This window comes from Schistocerca gregaria, chromosome 7 (genome assembly GCF_023897955.1).
Source record: "Schistocerca gregaria isolate iqSchGreg1 chromosome 7, iqSchGreg1.2, whole genome shotgun sequence".
NCBI classification, from domain to species: Eukaryota; Metazoa; Arthropoda; class Insecta; order Orthoptera; family Acrididae; genus Schistocerca; species Schistocerca gregaria.
The window spans coordinates 401617314-401640378 of NC_064926.1; the positions used below are offsets into that span (position 1 = coordinate 401617314).

At 40.9% G+C, this 23065-nt stretch overlaps 1 protein-coding gene across 4 annotated transcripts in view; it reads left to right on the plus strand.

Annotated features, from left to right (window-relative positions):
- The window catches only part of LOC126281424 (DENN domain-containing protein Crag), a 292659-nt gene that overhangs the window by 155064 nt on the left and 114530 nt on the right, over positions 1-23065 (plus strand). For all 4 annotated transcript variants that reach the window (XM_049980371.1, XM_049980368.1, XM_049980369.1 and 1 more), the window contains 2 exons: positions 774-917; positions 998-1891. In XM_049980371.1, the coding sequence (XP_049836328.1) occupies positions 774-917; positions 998-1891 (1038 nt within the window). The remainder of the gene's footprint in view (positions 1-773; positions 918-997; positions 1892-23065) is intronic.

The following is a 23065-nucleotide window of genomic DNA, read 5'->3' on the forward strand; positions in this document are numbered from 1 at the left end:
CCGGTTTTGGGCTAGCTACCCATCTTCAGATCATATATTGTAGTTACAGAGTAACGGACATCTTACTCTGTAACTGCAATATATGATCTGAAGATGGACAGCTAGCCCAAAACCGGTAGTTGAACATAAAGAATAGTGATCGATGAGTGAACCGCCATATTTTATTTAAAGAACAATTGCGGAATTCCCAGTGATACAATCATGTCTAGTTTTGATGACTGAAAACACTTGATAAAGAGTGGGCCAACTTCAGTCAAGGGATGATAGACAATCAGAGTGATCCATAAAGATGGATTAATTCATCACTGTACTGAAGCTGGCACAATGCTTACGAATATACTGTCTTTAATCTTTTACTCTCTCTGATGCCTCCATCCCTTGTCCTCACAAGAAATGTTTTTATCTCAGTCTGTTGGTCAGATGACCTGTCCCTCCTTCCTAACCATCCCTGACCCATCCCTCTCTCCTTCCTGAGGAAGGAATTATCAGTTCAAAAACCTAGGTATAGTGTTTTTTCCACTTTAAAATGTGTCACTCTCATGTGTTGGAACTGTGCTTCCTAAAGATTAAGTACTGGTCAGCCATCCTGTCTGCTTGTAATTTTACTGTTTGACACATGATATTACATTACAGTTATGGTCACACATTGCATATTTTATTGTCCAGTTACATTATTGTGCTTGTCAGTGTGGAGTACTGATCGCAATAGACATTAAGAAGTAGCTTTTTGTAATTAGAGTTTTCAAATTATTCTCTACTTTTTTTCTGATCAGGTCAGAGAGTTTTGCCAATGATGCTCAAATTTTGGACAAACTTGGTCTTCAGGCAGAACTTCATAACAACACCAATAATGTGCCTTCAATTCCAGAACTTCCCAGAACTACAAAATCACCAAGTTCTAAAGTCATTCCAAACAGGTAAATTACATCAACCATTGTAGTAGTCTTTTTATCCATGCAGTATTTTCTTTTAATTTTTGTGTTGTATATTTTGGCAGGGCTCTGTTTGGTCGTAGAAACAGCCTAACATTACGGCGTCAAAGCCGGGAATCGTCGTCAGAACATCTGGAAGAGCGAAGTTCAGCTGGCAGTACTGATGATTTGGACTCTGTTGGCAGTAACACACCCAAACACTTTGGTAAACTAATGTCTGCCTGGGGTTCAAAAGTTAGTCGGGTAGGAAATGAAATGTGGGATCGTGTAGGTATGAAGAAGCTAGACAGTGACAGCAGTCTTAAGAAAAGCAGCACTGATTCTCTTCTTGATTATCACAATAATGTGAAGAATAAGAATATTAAGAATTCGTCCTCCTTTATGGTAAATAAAACTCCCCAAGTTTTACACTCTGCAACTACTGCAAGTAATACGCATCAGACACAGGAGGAAAGAGAGAATTTTCAGTGTGACCCAAATCATGTAAATGGACCACTAGATTCTCCTAGTAAGAATTCTGCTGCTCATTCCCAGAAGACCTCACCTGTAAGGACACCTGTTACGGAGAATGACCCCCTTGGCGCTCTACATATGGAAGATGACATACCCCAAGACACAGAGTCACCAGAACCGCCTAACATTCAAGATCATTCCAGTGCATCTCAGTATAATTCAAACGCTGCAACAGTTGTGTTAGAGTTGTCAGATAGTGAGAGAGGTCCTGTGCTTTTTGGTGGTCGGGGACGAACTCAGGGTGTGTCCCGTAGTGCAACTTTTACTCAAGAAAGTTCTCAAGTTGGAGATGAGGATGAATTAGAAGAAGGAGAGGGAGAAGCTCACTCTGTGCAAGGAAAGTCGATGCAACGATCATCAACAATGCCTGTTGACGTTCCGGTTACATCTGGTGGGGTAACTTCAAGTATAAGCAGCCTTGGTTCAAGCTTCAAGTTACCATTCAGGTGAGTTTTGTTTATATAATTATTGACATCAAGAAACTGGGCAGATTACACTGCAAGGCATCAAAGTTCAGGTAGTTTTTGATACAATTTAAATGAAAATTTTTTTTAAAAAATTCTCTACTTTGACAGTAATATTACACAAATCTTTGGACAGTGAAATAGTATATCAAAACATTTTTCCAATCAAAGTTTGCTCATTAATCTTTTTTGCACTACATCCTGCTTCATAAAGTAGTGATGTCTGTTAGTTTTTGTATTTGCTAGTAAACAAAAGTAAACTCCTAACAAAGTAGGGTAAAATTACTGATTAATGTAACTTTAAAGCATTAAAGTCCACTGCTTCATTTTCATGAATGAATTTGGACTTCATTTATCTGCAGAGAAAAATCCAAAAACAATATTACAGTAAATGTTCAACCAGAATTTTGCTTATATGTATATTGGCTTGCACATCAACACATTCAACTTTACCATGTTGCTGCATATAGCTAAGTGGTGTGTGTGTGTGTGTGTGTGTGTGTGTGTGTGTGTGTGTGTGTGTTTGTTTGTTTTAGGATGTGTGGCATGTGTGGTTGCATGCATGAAGTGCTTGTGTGCATACGTGGCTCCACTGTGTCATTCACTCTGCGATATAGCAAAAATTTAAGTTATATCAACCACCAGACTAATTGTATAGCATTGTAATGGCCTACTTACACTGCCATTTTATTACTTCTTGCAAAGCATGCACACTGTGAAACAGCAGCAAAAAGTAAACTACCTGGCTGGCTTCAATAATCTAAAATATTCAAAGAAGACACTTTGTTTCATGTGAACAAATTTCAGAAAAAATGACAGAAGTTGTTGAATCAGTGCATTTAAGTAAGTGCAGTTTATAGTAATGTTAATAATGAGATCTTTGCTAGCTTTGGGATGAATGCTTTTTTGAGTTAGAGTACACATACACATGCGTGTGTGACCCCTTGCCCCACTCTTCCTCTTGCCCCCCTAACACTCTCTCTCTCTCTCTCTCTCTCTCTCTCTCTCTCTCTCTCTCTCTCTCTAACATCGCCTGTTAATGAATGGTTGTCCAAGCAGACACATGTGTAGAAGGTAGAAGGTGGGGGAGAGGACGGGGTGAAGAATTTGGGAAAATGTGTGGGGCAAGCCTGGGGTTCCCATTTGTCTCAGTGTTTCCAGGACAGTCTCAGTTTTTAATTAAATGTCCCAGAGTCCCCAAACCCTCTTAGTGTGACTTTTTCCCTTTCTACACTTATTACCTATTCTGATACAATGGTTTGTCTGTCTGAAGTTTCTTAACATTGGTATTGTGTGTCATTTGCATGAAAAAACCGAACTGTTTTAGTTGTCAAGTTCATATAATATATTGATATGAATATAATAGAGGGAAACATTCCATGTGGGAAAAATATATCTAAAAACAAAGATGATGTGACTTACCAAACAAAAGTGCTGGTAGGTCGATAGACACACAAACATACAAAGTGAAACTACTGGCAAAAACAGAAAGAGAAAATAAGACGACAGAACAGATTTCGAAATGCAACAGTGACAATATATTAATTGTTTCAGAAAATTGATGTTACTGTGATCGTGTGAACAGGTGCATGTGTTCTAACTTCAGTGTGTTGTACTGTGTACAGTAGTTTAGTGTTCCCAGTACTTGCAGCAGGGACTCTGATTATATTAATATTGCTTATGTTAATTGTGGGAAAATGCAAGTGTAAACTAAACAGTAAGGCACTGCAAGAATTCCCATTAAGTCAAAGAAGTGAGAAGAATGCTGTGTGTGCAGTTTTGTGGTCCAAAATGTGGCACTGGACATGGAATGCGCATTGACCTAGTAACTCATATGAAGTCTGACAAACATAAAGCTGAGTTCCGGGTTAGCTCTTCAAGATCAAAATTTGATAACTGCTTTTTGCAGAAGATAGTTTCAGACATGGATAAGCAACTTCTGGTCCAAGAAGCTTTATTTGTGTACCACATAGTCAACCAGAGTTTCAAGTCCATGGACAGCTTCAATGAGGTAATGCATTAAATCTCATGCTCATAAATGAAAACTAAATTAGTGATCATGAATGTGATTGTGCCATTTTCTAAAATAATGAAGGAACTGAAAGCAGTAAAGTTAATTTCAGTGATGACAGATTCTTCCACCCACATAAACTTCAAACTAGCCCTTTAGTCGTTAGATTTTACCACCCGGATAAAGGCATTGTAATGAGAGTGTCGTAGTTGGTGAACTTTGGTTGTGGGAGTGCGGAGCATTTGACTCCGTATGTCTTACAGATGCTGGAGAAGTTCAATCTTAAGAGAAATGATGTGACAGTTCCTGCTGGCGATACACACAGCAATTATGGAGTAAAGAAATGGAAAGATTAAAACAGTATTTTATTTTAAGTTGCAGTGGAAGCTTGAAAATAATTTGATTGATGTAGGGTGTTCTGCTCATATTGTACATGGCATTGTCCAAACTGGCACAGATTGCACACTAGTTGATATACAGATAATTATTAATGAAATCTGCCAATATTTCTATGTCTGTACTGCCCACTTGTTGAGAAACTAAAATCCTTCTCTGACTTCACTGAAGTAGAATACAAGAAACTCTTAGGCTGGAGTAAAATAAGATGGTTATAGCTTCTACCAGCGGTTTAAATTGTCATTGATATTTCCCAAACATTAGAATCCTACTTCTCATCCCTTAAAAAGTATCCTGTCACTGAAGATTTTTCCCCCCTTCAAAAAATGTGCTCTCCTTAATCACTCTTCAGTTTCTTCAAGCTAGTTCCAGTATTTTCTCCAACAGTATTCTGTGCATAGAAAAAGAAAATATAAATGTAACTGATGTTGCAGGCAAAAGATTTTTGACATATGTAGTAAATCAATATTATAAGAAGGAAAGTTGCTACTCACCATACAGCGGAGATGTTGTGTCGCAGATAGGCACAAGAAAATTATTTTCACACTTAAAGCTTTCGGCCAATGGCCTTTGTCAACAAGAGATACACACACTCAATGCAAATGCAACTCACACACAGGACTGCAGTCTCAGGCAACTGAAACCACACTGCAAGCAGCAGCACCAGTGCAACCCTAGCTTACTTATTTGTTAGATAGTTTAATTAATTTCTTTGCGTGTTTTTGGGTACTTGCATTGTTTAATTCATATATTTCGGGCATATTATAGTATTTGAGGGTTGTAGCATCGCGCCTTAGTACCTGAATAGTGCAAATTCGCGTAGTCGTCTGTTTTCTGTTTTTGTTGTGAACGGCCAGTGTCGGCTGGCCAGTCAGTGTGCTCCCTGCCGCCGTTGGATAAGCAGCCGCTGCAGCAAGTCGTATAACCCTAGCTTACTTATTTGTTAGATAGTTTAATTAATTTCTTTGCGTGTTTTTGGGTACTTGCATTGTTTAATTCATATATTTCGGGCGTATTATAGTATTTGACAGTTGTAGCATCGCGCTTTAGTGTTTACTTCTTAGATTCTTATTTAAATTGCGTGTGAGTTTCGTATAGGAGGTGCAATTTCGAGTTTTAGTTACTGTAATCGTAAATTCAGCAGATTGTAGCGCAGTCGTTAGGCATTTGTACAGGTTAGTTGATACATTCTTTGTGTGTTCCGCTTGCGTTATCTAGGCACGGACTCGTGTTTCAGTAACTGTTGTTAAACATCAATTAGAATGGACAGGGACTGCGATTGCTGTGTTCGGATGAGGGCTGACTTGGCATCCCTTCGCTCACAGCTGCAATCGGCGCTGACTTCGGTCGCGCAGCTTGAGGCTGTTGCCAATGGGCACCACTGTGGGGAGCCGGACTCGGGTATCACGGGGATGTCAACCTCATCCCGTCTGTCCCCAGATCGGTCTGCCGCTGTGGTTGCCCCGGTTGCTGCCCGCAGTGGGGCTGAGCCCTCGCCTGTGGTTGATTGGGAGGTCGTTCCAAGGCGTGGCAGGCAGCGAAAGGCGTCCCCGGAGGCTGATCAGAAAGCCTCCCCGGTGCGTCTGACAAACCGGTTTCAGGCACTGTCTCTGGCTGAGCCAGATGCAGCCGCCTGCCCTGTTTCAGAGGATCATTCTCAGCCTTCAAGGTCCGGGCAATCGCAGAGGGTGGGCTTACTGGTAGTTGGGAGCTCCAATGTTAGGCGCGTAATGGGGCCCCTTAGGGATATGGCGGCTAAGGAGGGGAAGAAATCCAGTGTGCACTCCGTGTGCATTCCGGGAGGAGTCATTCCTGATGTGGAAAGGGTCCTTCCGGATGCCATGAAGAGCACAGGGTGCAGCCAGCTGCAGGTGGTGGCACATGTCGGCACTAATGACGTGTGTCGCTTTGGATCTGAGGAAATTCTCTCTGGATTCCAGCGGCTATCTGATTTGGTGAAGGCTGCCGGTCTTGCTTACGAGATGAAGGCAGAGCTCACCATCTGCAGCATCGTTGACAGAACCGACTGCGGACCTTTGGTGCAGAGCCGGGTGGAGGGTCTGAATCAGAGGCTCAGACGGTTTTGCGACCGTATTGGCTGCAGATTCCTTGACTTGCGCCATAGGGTGGTGGGGTTTCGGGTTCCGCTGAATAGGTCAGGAGTTCACTACACTCGGCTGGCGGCTACACGGGTAGCGGAGGCTGTGTGGCATGGACTGGGCGGTTTTTTAGGTTAGAAGGCCTCGGGAAAGTGCGGGATGGGCTGCAATGTCAAAGGGTGCTTGGCAATTACAGGACGTGCTTGGATCAAGGAACAGTCGGAATTATAGTTGTAAACTGTTGTAGTTGCGCTGGAAAAGTCCCTGAGCTTCAAGCGCTAATAGAAAGCACAGAAGCTGATATCGTTATAGGTACAGAAAGCTGGCTAAAGCCTGAAATAAGTTCTGCAGAAATTTTTACGAAGTCTCAGACGGTGTTCCGGAAAGATAGATTAGGCAGAATTGGTGGTGGAGTGTTTGTGTTTGTCAGTAGTGGTTTATCTTGTAGTGAAGTCGAAGTAGATACTCCGTGCGAATTGGTGTGGGTGGAGGTTATACTTAACAGCCGAATTAAGTTAATAATTGGCTCCTTCTACCGACCCCCAGACTCCGATGATACAGTTGCGGAACAGTTCAGAGAAAGTTTGAGTCTCGTAACAAATAAATACCCCACTCATACGGTTATAGTTGGTGGGGACTTCAACCTACCCTCGGTATGTTGGCAAAAATACTTGTTCAAAACCGGTGGTAGGCAGAAAACGTCTTCCGAGATTGTCCTAAATGCATTCTCCGAAAATTATTTCGAGCAGTTAGTCCACGAACCCACGCGAATTGTAAATGGTTGCGAAAACACACTTGACCTCTTGGCCACAAACAATCCAGAGCTGATAGAGAGCATCATGACTGATACAGGGATTAGTGATCACAAGGTCATTGTAGCTAGGCTCAATACCATTTCTTCCAAATCCATCAGAAACAAACGCAAAATAATTTTATTTAAAAAAGCGGATAAAGTGCCACTAGAAGCCTTCCTAAAAGACAATTTCCATTCCTTCCGAACTGACTATGCGAATGTAGACGAGATGTGGCTCAAATTCAAAGATATAGTAGCAACAGCAATTGAGATATTCATACCTCATAAATTGGTAAGAGATGGAACGGATCCCCCGTGGTACACAAAACAGGTCCGAACGCTGTTGCAGAGGCAACGGAAAAAGCATGCGAAGTTCAGAAGAACGCGAAATCCTGAAGATGGGCTAAAATTTACAGACGCGCGAAATTTGGCACGTACTTCGATGCGAGATGCCTTTAATAGGTTCCACAACGAAACATTGTCTCGAAATTTGGTAGAAAATCCGAAGAAATTCTGGTCGTATGTAAAGTACACAAGCGGCAAGACGCAGTCAATACCTTCGCTGCGCAGTGCCGATGGTACTGTTATCGATGACTGTGCCGCTAAAGCGGAGTTATTGAACGCAGTTTTCCGAAATTCCTTCACCAGGGAAGACGAATGGAATATTCCAGAATTTGAAACACGAACATCTGCTAGCATGAGTTTCTTAGAAGTAGATACCTTAGGGGTTGCGAAGCAACTCAAATCGCTTGATACGAGCAAGTCTTCAGGTCCAGATTGTATACCGATTAGGTTCCTTTCAGATTACGCTGATACTATAGCTCCCTACTTAGCACTCATATACAACCGCTCGCTCACCGATAGATCTGTACCTACAGATTGGAAAATTGCGCAGGTCGCACCAGTGTTCAAGAAGGGTAGTAGGAGTAATCCATTTAACTACAGACCTATATCATTGACGTCGGTTTGCAGTAGGGTTTTGGAGCATATACTGTATTCAAACATTATGAATCACCTCGAAGAGAACGATCTATTGACACGTAATCAGCATGGCTTCAGAAAACATCGCTCTTGTGCAACGCAGCTAGCTCTTTATTCGCACGAAGTAATGGCCGCTATCGACAGGGGATCTCAAGTTGATTCCGTATTTCTAGATTTCCGGAAAGCTTTTGACACCGTTCCTCACAAGCGACTTCTAATCAAGCTGCGGAGCTATGGGGTTTCGTCTCAGTTGTGCGACTGGATTCGTGATTTCCTGTCAGGAAGGTCGCAGTTCGTAGTAATAGACGGCAAATCATCGAGTAAAACTGAAGCGTCCTGGGACCTCTACTGTTCCTGATCTATATAAATGACCTGGGTGACAATCTGAGCAGTTCTCTTAGACTGTTCGCAGATGATGCTGTAATTTACCGTCTAGTAAGGTCATCCGAAGACCAGTATCAGCTGCAAAGCGATTTAGAAAAGATTGCTGTATGGTGTGTCAGGTGGCAGTTGACGCTAAATAACGAAAAGTGTGAGATGATCCACATGAGTTCCAAAAGAACTCCGTTGGAATTCGATTACTCGATAAATAGTACAATTCTCAAGGCTGTCAATTCAACTAAGTACCTGGGTGTTAAAATTACGAACAACTTCAGTTGGAAGGACCACATAGATAATATTGTCGGGAAGGCGAGCCAAAGGTTGCGTTTCATTGGCAGGACACTTAGAAGATGCAACAAGTCCACTAAAGAGACAGCTTACACTACACTCGTTCGTCCTCTGTTAGAATATTGCTGCGCGGTGTGGGATCCTTACCAGGTGGGATTGACGGAGGACATCGAGAGGGTGCAAAGAAGGGCAGCTCGTTTTGTATTATCGCGTTATAGAGGAGAGAGTGTGGCAGATATGATACACGAGTTGGGATGGAAGTCATTACAGCATAGACGTTTTTCGTCGCGGCGAGAGCTTTTTACGAAATTTCAGTCACCAACTTTCTCTTCCGAATGCGAAAATATTTTGTTGAGCCCAACCTACATAGGTAGGAATGATCATCAAAATAAAATAAGAGAAATCAGAGCTCGAACAGAAAGGTTTAGGTGTTCGTTTTTCCCGCTCGCTGTTCGGGAGTGGAATAGTAGAGAGATAGTATGATTGTGGTTCGATGAACCCTCTGCCAAGCACTTAAATGTGAATTGCAGAGTAGTCATGTAGATGTAGATGTAGATGTAGATGCATGATGGGAGTGGCAGCTGGGTTGGGAAAGGAGGAGACAGGGGCAGGGAGGGGGAAGGATAGTATGGTGAGGATGGCAGAGAGTGCAGTGCTGCAGGTTGTGCAGGGGGGCAGGGAAGGGGGGGGGGGGGAAGTAGTGGAAAAGGAGAGAAATAAATAAGAAATAATAAAATAAATAAAAAACAGTGGATTGGTGATAGAATGACAGCTGTGTAGTGCTGGAGTTGGACCAGGGAGGGGCTGGATGGGTGAGGAGAGCGCCTAAGAATGTTGAGGCCAAGAGGGTTATGGGAACATAGGATGTATTGCAGGGAAAGTTCAATTCAGAAAATCTGGTGTTGGTGGGAAGGATCCATATGGCACCAGCTGTGAAGCAGTCATTGAAATAAAGGATATCATGTTTGGCAGCATGTTCAGCAACAGGGTGGTGCACTTGTTTCTTGGCCACAGTTTGTCGGTGGCACTTCATGGTGACAGACAGCTTGTTGGTTGTCATGCGTACATAGAATGCAGCACAGTGGTTGTAGCTTAGAATGCAATACATTGGTTGCAGCTTAGCCTGTAGACCACATGACTGATTTCACAGGTAGCCCTGCCTTTGATGGGATGGGTGATGTTGGTGTCCAGACTAGAGTAGGTGGTGGTGGTAGGATGTACGGGACAGGTCTTGCATTTAGGTGTACTACAGGGGTATGAGCCATGAGGTAAGGGATTGGGAGGAGAGGTAGTGTGAGGATGGATGAATATATTGTGTAGATTCGGTGGACGGTGGAATACCACTGTGGGAGGGTTGGAAAGGATAGTGCGCACAACAAGAGGTAATTGAAACCCTGGTGGAGAATGTAATTCAGTTGCTCCAGTTCTGGGTGGTACTGAGCTATGAGGGGAATGCTTCTCTGTGGCCAAATGGTGGGGCTTTGGGAGGTGGTGGGAGACTGGAAAGATATCGCTGCCCCCTACATACTCCCACCATCACCTACTCTAGTCCAGTCACTAACGCCACCTATCCCATCAGAGGCAGGGCTACCTGCGAAACCAGTCATGTGGTCTACAAGCTAGGCTGCAACAACTGAATTGCATTCTATGTAGGCATGACAACCTACATGGTGTCTGTCTGTAGGAATAGCCACTGACAAACTCTGATCAAGAAACAAATGGACCACACTGTTGCTGAACATGTTGCCAAACATTTCAATGGCTGCTTCACAACTTGTGCCATATGGATCCTTCCCACCAACACCAGCTTTTCTGAATTGTGCAGGTGGGAACTTTCCATGTAATACATCCTACATTTCTGTAACCCTCCTGGCCTCAACCTTCATTAGTCGCTTTCCTCACCCATCTAGCCCCTTCGCTGTGCTCTCATTCCAGCACTACACAGCCATCATCCCCCACTGCACCCAGTCTTTTTTTATTTATTTTATTTGTTTCTCTCTATTTCTCTCCTTTTCCGCTACCTCACCCCTCCCCACCTCTCCCCTGCCCGCATCCCAACCTGCAGAACTTCACTGTCTGCCATCCCCACCATACTATCCCTCCCCCTCACAGCCACAGCCTCTTCCTTTCACCCACCCAGTCACCACTCCCATCATGCACTGGTGCTGCTGTTCGCAGTATAGCTTCAATTGCCTGAGACTGCAGTGGTGTGTGTGAATTGCACTTGTGTGTGTGTGCGTTGACAAAGGCCATTGGCCGAAAGCTTTAAGTGTGAAAATCATCTTGTTGTGCGTATCTGTGACTCAGCATCTCTGCTATATGGTGAGTAGCAACTTTCCTTCTCATAATACTGTTACGTTCCATCCTGGATATTCCCATATAGCAAAACAATAGTTACATTAGTTGAAAAGTGAGGGGCTAGTGACACATCACCAGCTCTCTCTGGTACCTGCATTGGATGGATTCGTGAATGACGTGAACATTACTGGTAATTCTTTAACTGATGGAGTGGACTGCCCTATATAAAACCTTCAGCTGTATTAGTGTTCAAGAATTGCTTAGTTTTGTAAAATCTAGTGTCGTGAACTTTACTATGGATAAGGGAGAACTATTTGATGAGTGCTGTTGTGTAATCTGCGTGAAGGTAAACTGCTGGACTGTAATGTTGGTGTCAGTGAAAAACAGAAAGAAAATTTTACTCTTTTTTTTTTTTTTTTTTTTTTTTGCAATGTGTGTTTATCGTAATACATTTTAGACCCTTGGTTGAATTTTCACTGGCCATTCCATGTTCTAATGCATCTCCCAAAAGAGTGTTTTCAGTAATTAAAACTTTGTGGATAGATGAAAGAAATAGTAAAAGCTCTGTCAGTGATAAAAACCGCATTCGTTAGTCTAAATAATTTAACTGGATAGATAACAAAATCTACTTACCAAGTGGCGGCAGAACATACACATAAAAGACAGTTGTAATTGGCAAACTTTTGGAGCCAGTGACTTCTTCTTCAGGCAGAATGGTTAAAGGGAAAAGAAGAGGGGTGAAGGGAAAGGACTGGAGAGGTCTAGGAAAAGGGGTAGATTTTGGGAAGGTCACCCAGAACAGCAGGTCAGAAGAGACTTACTGCATGGAATGAGAAGTAATGACTGTTGGGGACTGCATTGGACAAGGTATGAAAACCTGAGAGCTTAAAGGTCGAAGACAGGGTAATATGCAGGCAGAGATTACTGCTTAAACATCATCTATGAGTTAATAAGAGTGAAAAGCTAAGTGCATTGTATTTAACAGAGGTGGTAGGGGAGCAGTGAAAAATGGTAAGACAATGACAGATGTAGAAAACTAAAATGGAGTGAAGCAAAATACTGAGACGGATGAAATTAATATAAAATAAGGCCAGGTGGATGTTGTTGTGCTGGTTCCCACCTGCGGAGTTCTGAGAAACTGGTGTCTGTGTTCTGCCGCCACTTGGTGATTGCTAGATTTTTTATCTATCAACTTAAATTATTTTGTCAATAATTGATTATTTTTGTTGTTATATTTGTTAGTCTCTTATGTAGGCTTCTACAATTTGCTACTTAATAAAAATAAACTTCTAGAGCAAATACTGTACGCTCCGCTAAATAGTATTATTCAAGCACTGCCTGCAGCACAAAATGTGAGAAATTTGTTTTTATATCTGTACCCATGTGTGCAACACTGCCATTAATCCCTCATCAGTCATATTGTAGATTAAGTGAAAATAAATTCTTATTAAGCCTCTGTTAATTGTAATTCTACTATCCCCTGAGTTTTACTAATTTTGTTATTTTGAAAATGCTGTGGATTTAGTTAACATAATAAGGGAACTCAAAGCAAGTTGCTTGTGTGGAAGTACTGAAAGGTTTGTGTGTGTCATAAAACTTAAAGGGTGGAATATAAATGAGAGACAAAAGGGGGGACTGATGAAAGGGGAATACAGAAGTGAGAACAGTTGCTCCGTCTGATAATACACATCCTCATCTCTGTGCCCCTGAAACAAACATTTCAGTGTGGATACTAAATACATAGAAGACTCTACTGCAAGAAGATATTGAGAATACATGCATCCTTTTATAAACTATTAAAAAATGTTGTAAAATGTACAATGCCAAACCCGAAGTTATGAGAAATGGTTAACAATATATCACATGTAACCCAGATAAATCTGTATTATACAGGAGGGAAAGAAAATTGTATGGAGTAAATGACGGTAGTAAGCTTTGTGGGCAGTAAGAATAAATTATGAAATCACAAGCTACAGATTCATCACTAGAAAAGAAGAAGACCAGAAGTAAATCGCACACAATAGTCGCAACACTTACTTCCCTCGTTACGTTTAGTCATGGTGGTGATAAAGATTGAAGGGTTCAGATATATTCTATTATGGCAACACACACTATACTTTTGGTGGCAATGTTTTGCATCATATTAGCCATCACATTCACACTTGCTGCAGCTGGTAAGGAATTTCAGTTTCTGTAGAGGGAAACTTACTGTTACTCACTTATCCTTGCTTTAAACTGGCCTGAATTCAATAGCACAAATCACTTTAAACAGTCGCTTTTATTGATTGTTCCATTACACATTTTGGCAAATTATACACCTCTCATCAAGTGTGTTTGCATAAATTAATAAGACACCAAATTTGTAAAAAATTGTTGGGCAGTCTGATCCACTTTCTGGTAGTGGTCACAGAAAAGTATTGGGATTAAAAACACTGTATATAACCTGAATTAAACTAAAAATGCATACAGACACAACATATAATCTTTGTTTAGTCAGTAATGGAAATACCAACTAAAGTGATTGGTTATGATTATTTTTGTATGTTCATTAACAGTCCAGATTCCTCACATATCAACAACAACAACAAAAATAATAATAATAAAAAACATGAATTATTCTGTCTAACATCCTTGTACCACAAGAAGACACCAATTTTACAAATAAGGAATAACATATGGAGTTGCAGTTTACTGTATGCTTGGTAGAATGCATGGAAGAGATAGATAAACTCCAGTGGAAGACTTTGCAGGAGAGACGCTCAGTACCTCGGTACGGGCTTTTGTTAAAGTTTCGAGAACATACCTTCACCGAAGAGTCAAGCAGTATATTGCTGTCTCCTACGTATATCTCGCGAAGAGACCATGAGGATAAAATCAGAGAGATTAGAGCCCACACAGAAGCATACCGTCAATCCTTCTTTCCACGTATGATACGAGACTGGAATAGAAGGGAGAACCGATAGAGGTACTCAGGGTACCCTGCGCCATACACCGTCAGGTGGCTTGCGGAGTATGGATGTAGATGTAGATGTAGATAATGCAGAATATGTTATATTTAACCATAACATTAGATCATTGCGAAGTGCTGATTAAAAGAATTTTCTTTTCTTTACTATTGCATACAGTGAGTATTTGTTTGAAAGTCACACTCCATATGGACCTGTGATTTTTAGCTGTTTTTGATTTACAGACTATCGTTCAAAAAATAGGATAGAGTGAATATTACTAACATGTGGGTGATGCCCATTAAATCACCTACTAACAGTTGCAGTTACAGGTAAAGGAGTTCAGTTACTTTAGTGTGCATAAACTCCCCTTAATTTTAGTGGGTCATAAAGGAAGAACAGAGCTCATTTACTAAATTCCTTCTGACAAAAAGTGAGTAATAATGGCAAGTAGTAAACTGATTGAATACATAATAAATAATGATCAATATACAGGTTACTACATTAGGAAAGGTGTCCTCATTTCATAAAAAGAAATCTATTGCAAAAAGAGTCTGACTCTCTGCAAAGAGAGAAAGATGCCTGGGAGGGGGAGGGCTCAGGACATGACCACAATCAGAGATGACCAGCACCTGCAACCAGGGGGGCAGATGATGCAGAGTGGGGTGGAGATGAAGCAGATGGCATGCTGTGAATGTGTCTATTGAGAAAGAAAAAAGAAAATATCTGAGGAAGAAAGTAGGGCCTGGAGGTCAGAGATGGATTGCTGGCAACAGGCAGGAAGGAAGGGCCGTGTGGACTGGCAGTTTTTGGGCCAGAGGTGAGGAAGCATTGTCAGAATCTGAGAAAGCGAAGGCAGTGGCATTGATTCCTGCACAGATGGGACATTGGGCAGGCAGGACACAGTCACAGAAGTTGTGAGTTGTGCAGGAAGCACTCTGTGTGTGATGCAAAAGCTGTGCCATGCTGTCTGTAGCATGTGGGGGCATTGACACCAAACAGTGCTGCATCAAGCAAGCAGTGTGATCATCAGCGTTGTTCCTCTGTCAGCTGGCAGCTCAATAGTAGTTTCCACCCCTGCATTGTCGGTAGTGGTAGTGGAGCATGATTCTTCTTCAGTGACACTAAGCTACCCTCCCTGGACTGGTTTGGTTGTCCCTGCACACAGACCCTTAGGGATGAGTTGTGACTGCTGTTATATGTGCTGTTTGGTACAGGTTCGTTGATCTGGAGGTATTGTCTTCCACAACCTATAATTTTTTGTGAAGCCCATTATAAGCCCCTTTGAGAGTAACACCATGACTACATTCCATTTAAATGACAGATTTGAATGTCTCTGGTCTGTCAGTGATAGTTATTCTTACAATACATGCTCCTGTCGGCTGGATATATTCCCCATATGCAACCTTCTATACAATCACATTTGTATGACAGAACACAATTTTCTTTAGCTGACGATGATAAGCATTCAAATCATAGAAAAAGAATCCCAAGTTGATTAGTGCCCAAACTGGTTGGCTGTCAGGATATCCTGTCACCTCTGTAACTTTCATCCATGAAGGATTTTTATCTTTGCCTCACTTCCATAAATGGCCACCTGATTTAGATTTCCTGAATTCAGCACATAGGTAAGTGGCTGGTACATCTGTAGAGTGACAGGGAATGGCTAGAGCGTGTTGTCTTCTACCTCTGCAGTGGCGTATAACATGTCCAGGGTTTCCACAGTGAAAACAGAGCAGTGTGTTGTCTTCCATCCTTCAGATGTCTGTCCTTCCATGGGATGTTTTACTTGGTTGTGGAATTGGTCATACCCACTTTGATTATATGCTGGGTTGTCATTTGATGGTGGTGGCATAAGACCAAGTTGGCCGAGTCGATTCTCCATCGCACATTTGACTGATGGAGTTTGGTGTGAAAGATTGATACAAGTCTTCTTCAACATTCTCTGTTACGTCCTTATGTTTATGGTTACTTTATGAACTCAGTTCAACATTTCTGGCTGCCTTACTCTACTGTATCTTTTCTCTTACTCTCTGGCATATGAGAGGAGCAAGGTCATGATGGTTCTCCCAAACTCCTCTTTTCTGTGGATTTCCTAGATACACTGGTGTCACTCGATGACTGTTCTGTTGTTGTGACATTCTTTACCAGAAGAGTTTGGTACATGTCCTCTGCAACTCCTGCCATCAACTGTGAGATTTTGCGGGTGCCTGTCATATTGGGGTTTACAGGGCTGTAAATTGTCAAAACTTTCTTTATCAATGACTGTCATTACACCATGACACTGAACCCTATTCTTTGATATTGTTCTTCTGTTAAAAGGACTTACTATCTACTGTCACTAAATATTTTCTTCAGTTCAGCAGGGAATTTTTTCCGAGCTATTCGGCTTCTTTTCGTTGTGTATGAACCGTTGCTGTGCTGTACCATCCAAGTAAAAGTACACATTTGCCAAACACATCATGTCATACATCTGGCAACTCAGTCAAATCCTTTCAGCTGTTTTGTAAGGTTGTGACCAGTATCTCCAGAAATCACGGGTGGGTGTCTGACGTGCAGCGGTCTCCTGAATATACAGACTGTGGGACTGATGTATTGCTTGCATTTGGTGCCTGTCTGTGCAGTTGAGGATTTTACATTTTCTAATTGAAGCAATGGTGATGTAGATGCCTTGAGGATACCCATTCCACCAAACAATGTCATGTCAAAATCACAATCAAGTCCAAATCCAAAGGCAGGTTCATTAGCATCCAAATCCAAAGGCAGGTTTGTCAGCAAAGCACAACAGTTAGAAATGAAAGTAAGTTTATTACTGACACTGATGTACTGTCAGGACAATACTGATCTCTGGACAGTGAGTGCAGTTATATATTCAAACAACAAATGTTCCAAAGAGCTAATATTCCTACAACCATTAAATATTGCATACATGCAAACATTTCAAATGTAATATATTTTAAGAACCTTCCAGAAATGATAAATAATAAATAACAAATAATGTGTGAAGCAACGACCAGCAGCATGCCAAGCAGCGATGCTAAGTGTACACAATGCTGATGGCACCAGAGCATGTGGCAATACAGCCCATCCTTCCAGATATAGCTAAGTAAATTATGTTGTTCCAACACTGCAGCATGGGCTCCTCGTCTGCCCCTAATCATGCCTCTGAGCAGAAGCAAGTAGTGTAGGCAACACAACAGACAACAGTATTACTTTGTGTGGATGCACGAGTTGCTTGGCCACCCGTGCCCGAAGCACGCAGGCAATGAAGTACGATCACCTATGTTATGGCACAGCTACTAGACTACGCACTTATTAGTTGTTTGCCCGTACATGCCTGTGCTTGTCCATTTGCTTGCCAGTGGGCACACAACCTCAACAGCTTGAAGTAAGTAAACACCAGTTGCAAACCTATATTGTATGACAAGTTGGTTGTCTTTGGCACTGAGTACTGTTCACACAGGTTAGGTGCAAAGTATAAAACATCTTAAATAATCTCTCTTTTGCACTATTCAGTTGTAGCTGTAATCAGTCATTATTATCTGTGGTGAATACTAGTCACTAAACTGTGCAAACCACTGAGCCATGGGCATAAAAATTAAATACTGAAATTAAGATTTAGATATTAAGAAAAGTGATCAGTAAACTGGAAATGTTTTATTTGAATGTATAGAAATAGGCATGGTGGCAGCAGATGGAAGTATATAGAAAGACATGAAATATATAGCTTTGGGGAGCAGAGGTCTTCAGTAGAGGGGAAAGATTTGGAAAAGAGACTGACAAGATTTGACCATGCAGGAAAAGTCGCCCACAATATCCTGTAAGGGAAGACTGTCTGCGTGGGATGTTAAGGGAAAGTGTGTAGTTGCTATTTGAGAAAATTTGTAATTTTAATAACTTATAAGTGGCAGGATGTTAGTAGATAAGACCAAGGTGAGTGGAATTGCATCATTAGATAGGAATGGGATTGGAGGGTGGTTGAAGAAAAAATTGTAGACCCAAGGAAAAAAACAAATGAACAGATAATACAAGAAAAAGAAATGGGAACAAAGTCTTTCGTGATGGCATTTATATGTAAAACATTCTCGGATTTCTTGTCATGTCAATTTGGGATAAAATCTCAAGCTTTTGACAACTACCTCCACTGTCATCATCAGGAGCAACTGACTGTCTTCACTGCTGCTGTGGTAGCCTTTTTTATATCCTGTGGACAGCTTCTGATTGGTTGGCTTGTGATTGGTCGGTGATTACGTACTGCTGTCGCATACGGTGTCAGTGTGTGCACCAATGGCACCACCGCTTCTGTTGGAACGTAAACCTTGGAAGGAACGTCTCTGCTGCTTCTCTGCATCAAGCGCTCGTTTCCATGCACAGCTCAGATGGTATCTGCTATCGCGGTTAAAGTTATTTTGGCTCATTCTTATTTCAACAGCCTCCTTAATAACAGAATCCCAGTACGTGGAGGCATGGGACAGAATTTTTGTTTCATCGAACAATATTTTATGTTTGTTTGTGAGGCTGTGCTCTGCAATTACCGATTTCTTCAGTTCTCTATTTTTAATATGGCGCTGTTCTGCACAGTAGTAGGAAACAATATGAATGAATGGTGCGACCTATACAATTGCTTCCACACTCACAGGGAATATTATATACTCCAGGGGTCCTGAAGCCGAGATTGTCCTTAACAGGGTGCATCATCCCCTTAAATCGGTCTTATACCCCGTCTACACAGGACTCTTCCTATTTTGCTGGAAATAGCACCAAAAAAAGGAAGAACCGCAATGCAATCGGTGTTTCATCCTGTGAGTGTGCAGCATTTTCAATATTTATTTATTTATTTATTTATTTTTATTTTTTTTTTGAGCGCTGCCTTTATATCCCGTGCACCATAGCCATTCTTAGAAAAAGAAACCATAAAAAAGAGGGAAAAGACAGTAAAACTTAGTTGGAATTGAAATAAAATAGGTCGTGAAAACCAAGAACACATTGTAGAAACTATTTCCCTTTTGTGATTTTCTGAGGATTTACAATGATATCTGGTTTTACATTCATCATGCTTCCTTATAATGTGTACTAGATTGTACTTTTGATACCAGTATCATTTGCTTCCTTTCCTGTCCCATTCCTAAAAGGTGTGCAGGAAGGACGGCTGTTGGTTAGGCTCTGTTTGAATCATAACTTTTCTCATTTGGACATCATGGCTATGTCCCCTTACTGAAAATAATTATGACTTTGATTTTCCCCAATCACTTTGTTCTTCTATGACCTGTGGTAAATTACTGCTATAAGGGTTATGAGTACATCTGCCTAGTAGATATAGAATCATAAAGGAATCTTATTTGGTCAAATTTCCATTCCTATGTTGAGTGATTGTGGTTGATTTTCAGTTCTGTGATTGCTTATTTCAATACCTGTCATTGCAGCCCTTTCCTTGTTTGTATGATGATTGAAAGGAACAACAAGTATATGATCTTTGACAGTGATCCAATATCAGAAGACTGAATTCAATCTTTTGGGATTGTCTCTGTCCTTAATTTGATAACCAATGAGCACTTGTATTGATGATTTTTGTCTATTTAATGACTTTACTTAAGATGATGATTCATCAGATTGAATGGTGAAATTTTACTTTTGAATTCATTGAATGCTTTCACACTGTTCGCTCCTTACACACATTTAACTTCATTCAGCTGTTGTTTTTCACTAAGGCTTTGAATTTGATTAATTCTGTTTAAATCTCTTGACTTTAAAGTAATTTTGCAATACTGCTCTTGATCTATGGCAGGTCATTCGTACCCCTCACCATTTTTCTCATTACACGTACCTTGTACATGTCTAAAGCTTATTGTACAACACTTTTGAATTTTATCCATTGATTCTCCAGAACTTCAGCCCCAGAGAGATAATATTTGATGCCCACTGCTTAGAGAACCAGTGATTTGTTTCAAGGTCACATTTTCTAAGTAAAAATATATTTTCACATTTCTTAACTTGAATTATGAAAAGAATAGATTGTTACTCACCATATAAAGTGGACGTTGACTCACAGATAGGCACAATAAAAAGACTACGAAACATGTAAGCTTTCAGCCAAAACATCTTCTTGTGTAATAGACACCATACAACCAAGCCATGGCCAGACCAGAGACAGTGGTCATGTGTATGTGAGCTGCATTTGCAACTCAACATCTCCACTAAAAGGTGAGTAACAATCTACCCTTTTCATAATTTAGTCACAAATTCCTTTGTTTACAGCAATTGGACTGAAAGTTTGGGTTTATTCATGTTTTTGTTGTTGTGGTCTTCAGTCCTGAGACTGGTTTGATGCAGCTCTCCATGCTACTCTGTCCTGTGCAAGCTTCTTCATCTCCCAGTACCTACTGCAACCTACATCCTACTGAATCTGCTTAGTGTATTCATCTCTTGGTCTCCCTCTACGATTTTTACCCTCCACGCTGCCCTCCAATGCTAAATTTGTGATCCCTTGATGCCTCAAAACATGTCCTACCAACCGATCCCTTCTTCTAGTCAAGTTGTGCCACAAACTTCTCTTCTCCCCAATCCTATTCAATACCTCCTCATTAGTTACGTGATCTATCCACCTTATCTTCAGCATTCTTCTGTAGCACCACATTTCGAAAGCTTCTATTCTCTTCTTGTCCAAACTAGTTATCGTCCATGTTTCACTTCCATACATGGCTACACTCCATACAAATACTTTCAGAAGCGACTTCCTGACACACAAATCTATACTCAATGTTAACAAATTTCTCTTCTTCAGAAACGCTTTCCTTGCCATTGCCAGTCTACATTTTATATCCTCTCTACTTCGACCATCATCAGTTATTTTACTTCCTAAATAGCAAAACTCCTTTACTACTTTAAGTGTCTCATTTCCTAATCTAATTCCCTCAGCATCACCCGATTTAATTTGACTACAGGTTTATCCATTACTAGCAAATATTGCCTCTCATGTTAGTTCTCTAATTAGCTGCTCAAGCTAATTTTTGGGTAAGACATTCAACACAATTTCTAACAATCCCTGCCTGTGGTACCTGTTTAAGTTGCACAACTCTCACATTTGTAGCTGGTAATTTAAAATCTCCCTTTGCTGTCACAACATGATAAGGAAAGCTGCCAGTGATATTCTCGAAGTGTCCTCCCCCCACCCCCCTCCGTGAAGCTTCTTGCCATCACCACTGTTGATGTCTGCAGGCTATAAAATCATCCAGTTTTTATGTTGGACCTACCTTTGTAGCTTACCTTTATGCAGATCATGTAGAATTTGAAATCTGTAAATTCTCAAATTCATTATGACAGTATATATATTGTCGTCATTGGTATCTAGCCTATCATTGCAATACGTTTAGTTTGAATGTCATTCACTTCTGCTTTCATCCAGCTTTTTGTTCATAGTACTATGTGGATATTATTACTAATAATAAGTCAGAATACTACTGGATATGAGCCCTGCATGTGAGGCTAACTGTCATCATCATTTCAGACAGAGTTATAAAGGAACTGAAATTGGCCCCTGAATCCAGACAGCAGCCACTATTTGTGCATACATGAACCATGACTGATTACTTACTGTCAGTTGTACTCATTGTACTCAGTACTTAAAGGTAGAGCTGCATCCACACCTCATATGAGACTTTTTGGCAAACATACTAAGTGTACACTAGCATTCCTTCCCAACCTGCCAGTTATGTCCCTTAATGACTCCATTACCCATCTAACAGTAGAGCTCCCAAAGATCAACATAAGTATCTTCTCTGCTTTCTGAACTCTGCAAGAACATATTATATCTGCTTATAAGAAGATTTAAAGGTTCTGCTGTGAAGCATCATTGTCTAAACTGCACAATTTTTATACAAGGCAACTGCCTGTTATCTTCAAGTCCAGTTGTGGCCGGCTGTTGCATCTCACCAATTTAAACACTGGTTCACCATAATAAAGCAGGTGTTAAGAGGCAGGACTATAATGTCAGTGCGGGGGACGATCCAGAGCCCTCTGCAGGAGAAACAAGCCGTGAATTCTGCACACATGGCACAAGAAGCCTAGCTTAGCTGTCCTGGCTGGATTCCACATCGTTATCTTGTTGAATTCATTTGGGTGACCGATAATGCCTATACGCAACCAACACTGATTCCCATGCTTTGCTGAGCTGAAATCCTGAGACTCTGTTTAGTAATATGTTAGCTATATGTATTTCAACTGCTTGTTTACTGACAGAGCCTTAATATGTGTAGGCACGTGAGAGGATATTAGTCTCTCCATAGTTCATGTCGTGTCCTGTATGAAGACAGTGTTCAGCAACAGCTTTAACACATCTGTGGATTGTTCTGTTGAGTTTTATAGTGTTTCATATAATGTCCAGCATCAATAGAAAGACTCATTTTCCTTCTTATTATTATTTTTAAAAATTTAGCTGTAATTTTATGTGCACTTGGGGGAAGCCGACTGATGCATAGAAGCAATTAACGTCACAGACTTTTGAGATACCACTCCTTTGTTTACTATAGAAATTCACACTCTGTGTTGAAGACTACTGTTGATTTCTTGTATCTCTCATTACATTTTTTTAAATGTCTCTTTCTGTTTATTGTGCTGAAGGAAACTAGAAATATTTCTACTTTTTCATTATACAATTTTATCTCTCATTGGATGTGACTTTCATTCTTTTAAATTATTGGTGCATTTGACTTTATCTCAAAAAGTAGTAGCAGCCAAACTGTATGTGATATAGAGCTGCTTACCACATAGAAATACATGACAATAAGATACCAGTGTTGCTTAGGTGGAAACAAAATAAGAGGTTTACAATCAGTAAACTGGGTCTTCTGTATCTTTTGTTGTACTGCTCATTTGATACAGTCAAACTTAAGTATTCATTTGTGGAAGTTCAGTTAATTATCTCCCTTTGTTCTTATTTCATTTTATTGTCCTTGAGTGACTGGGGTT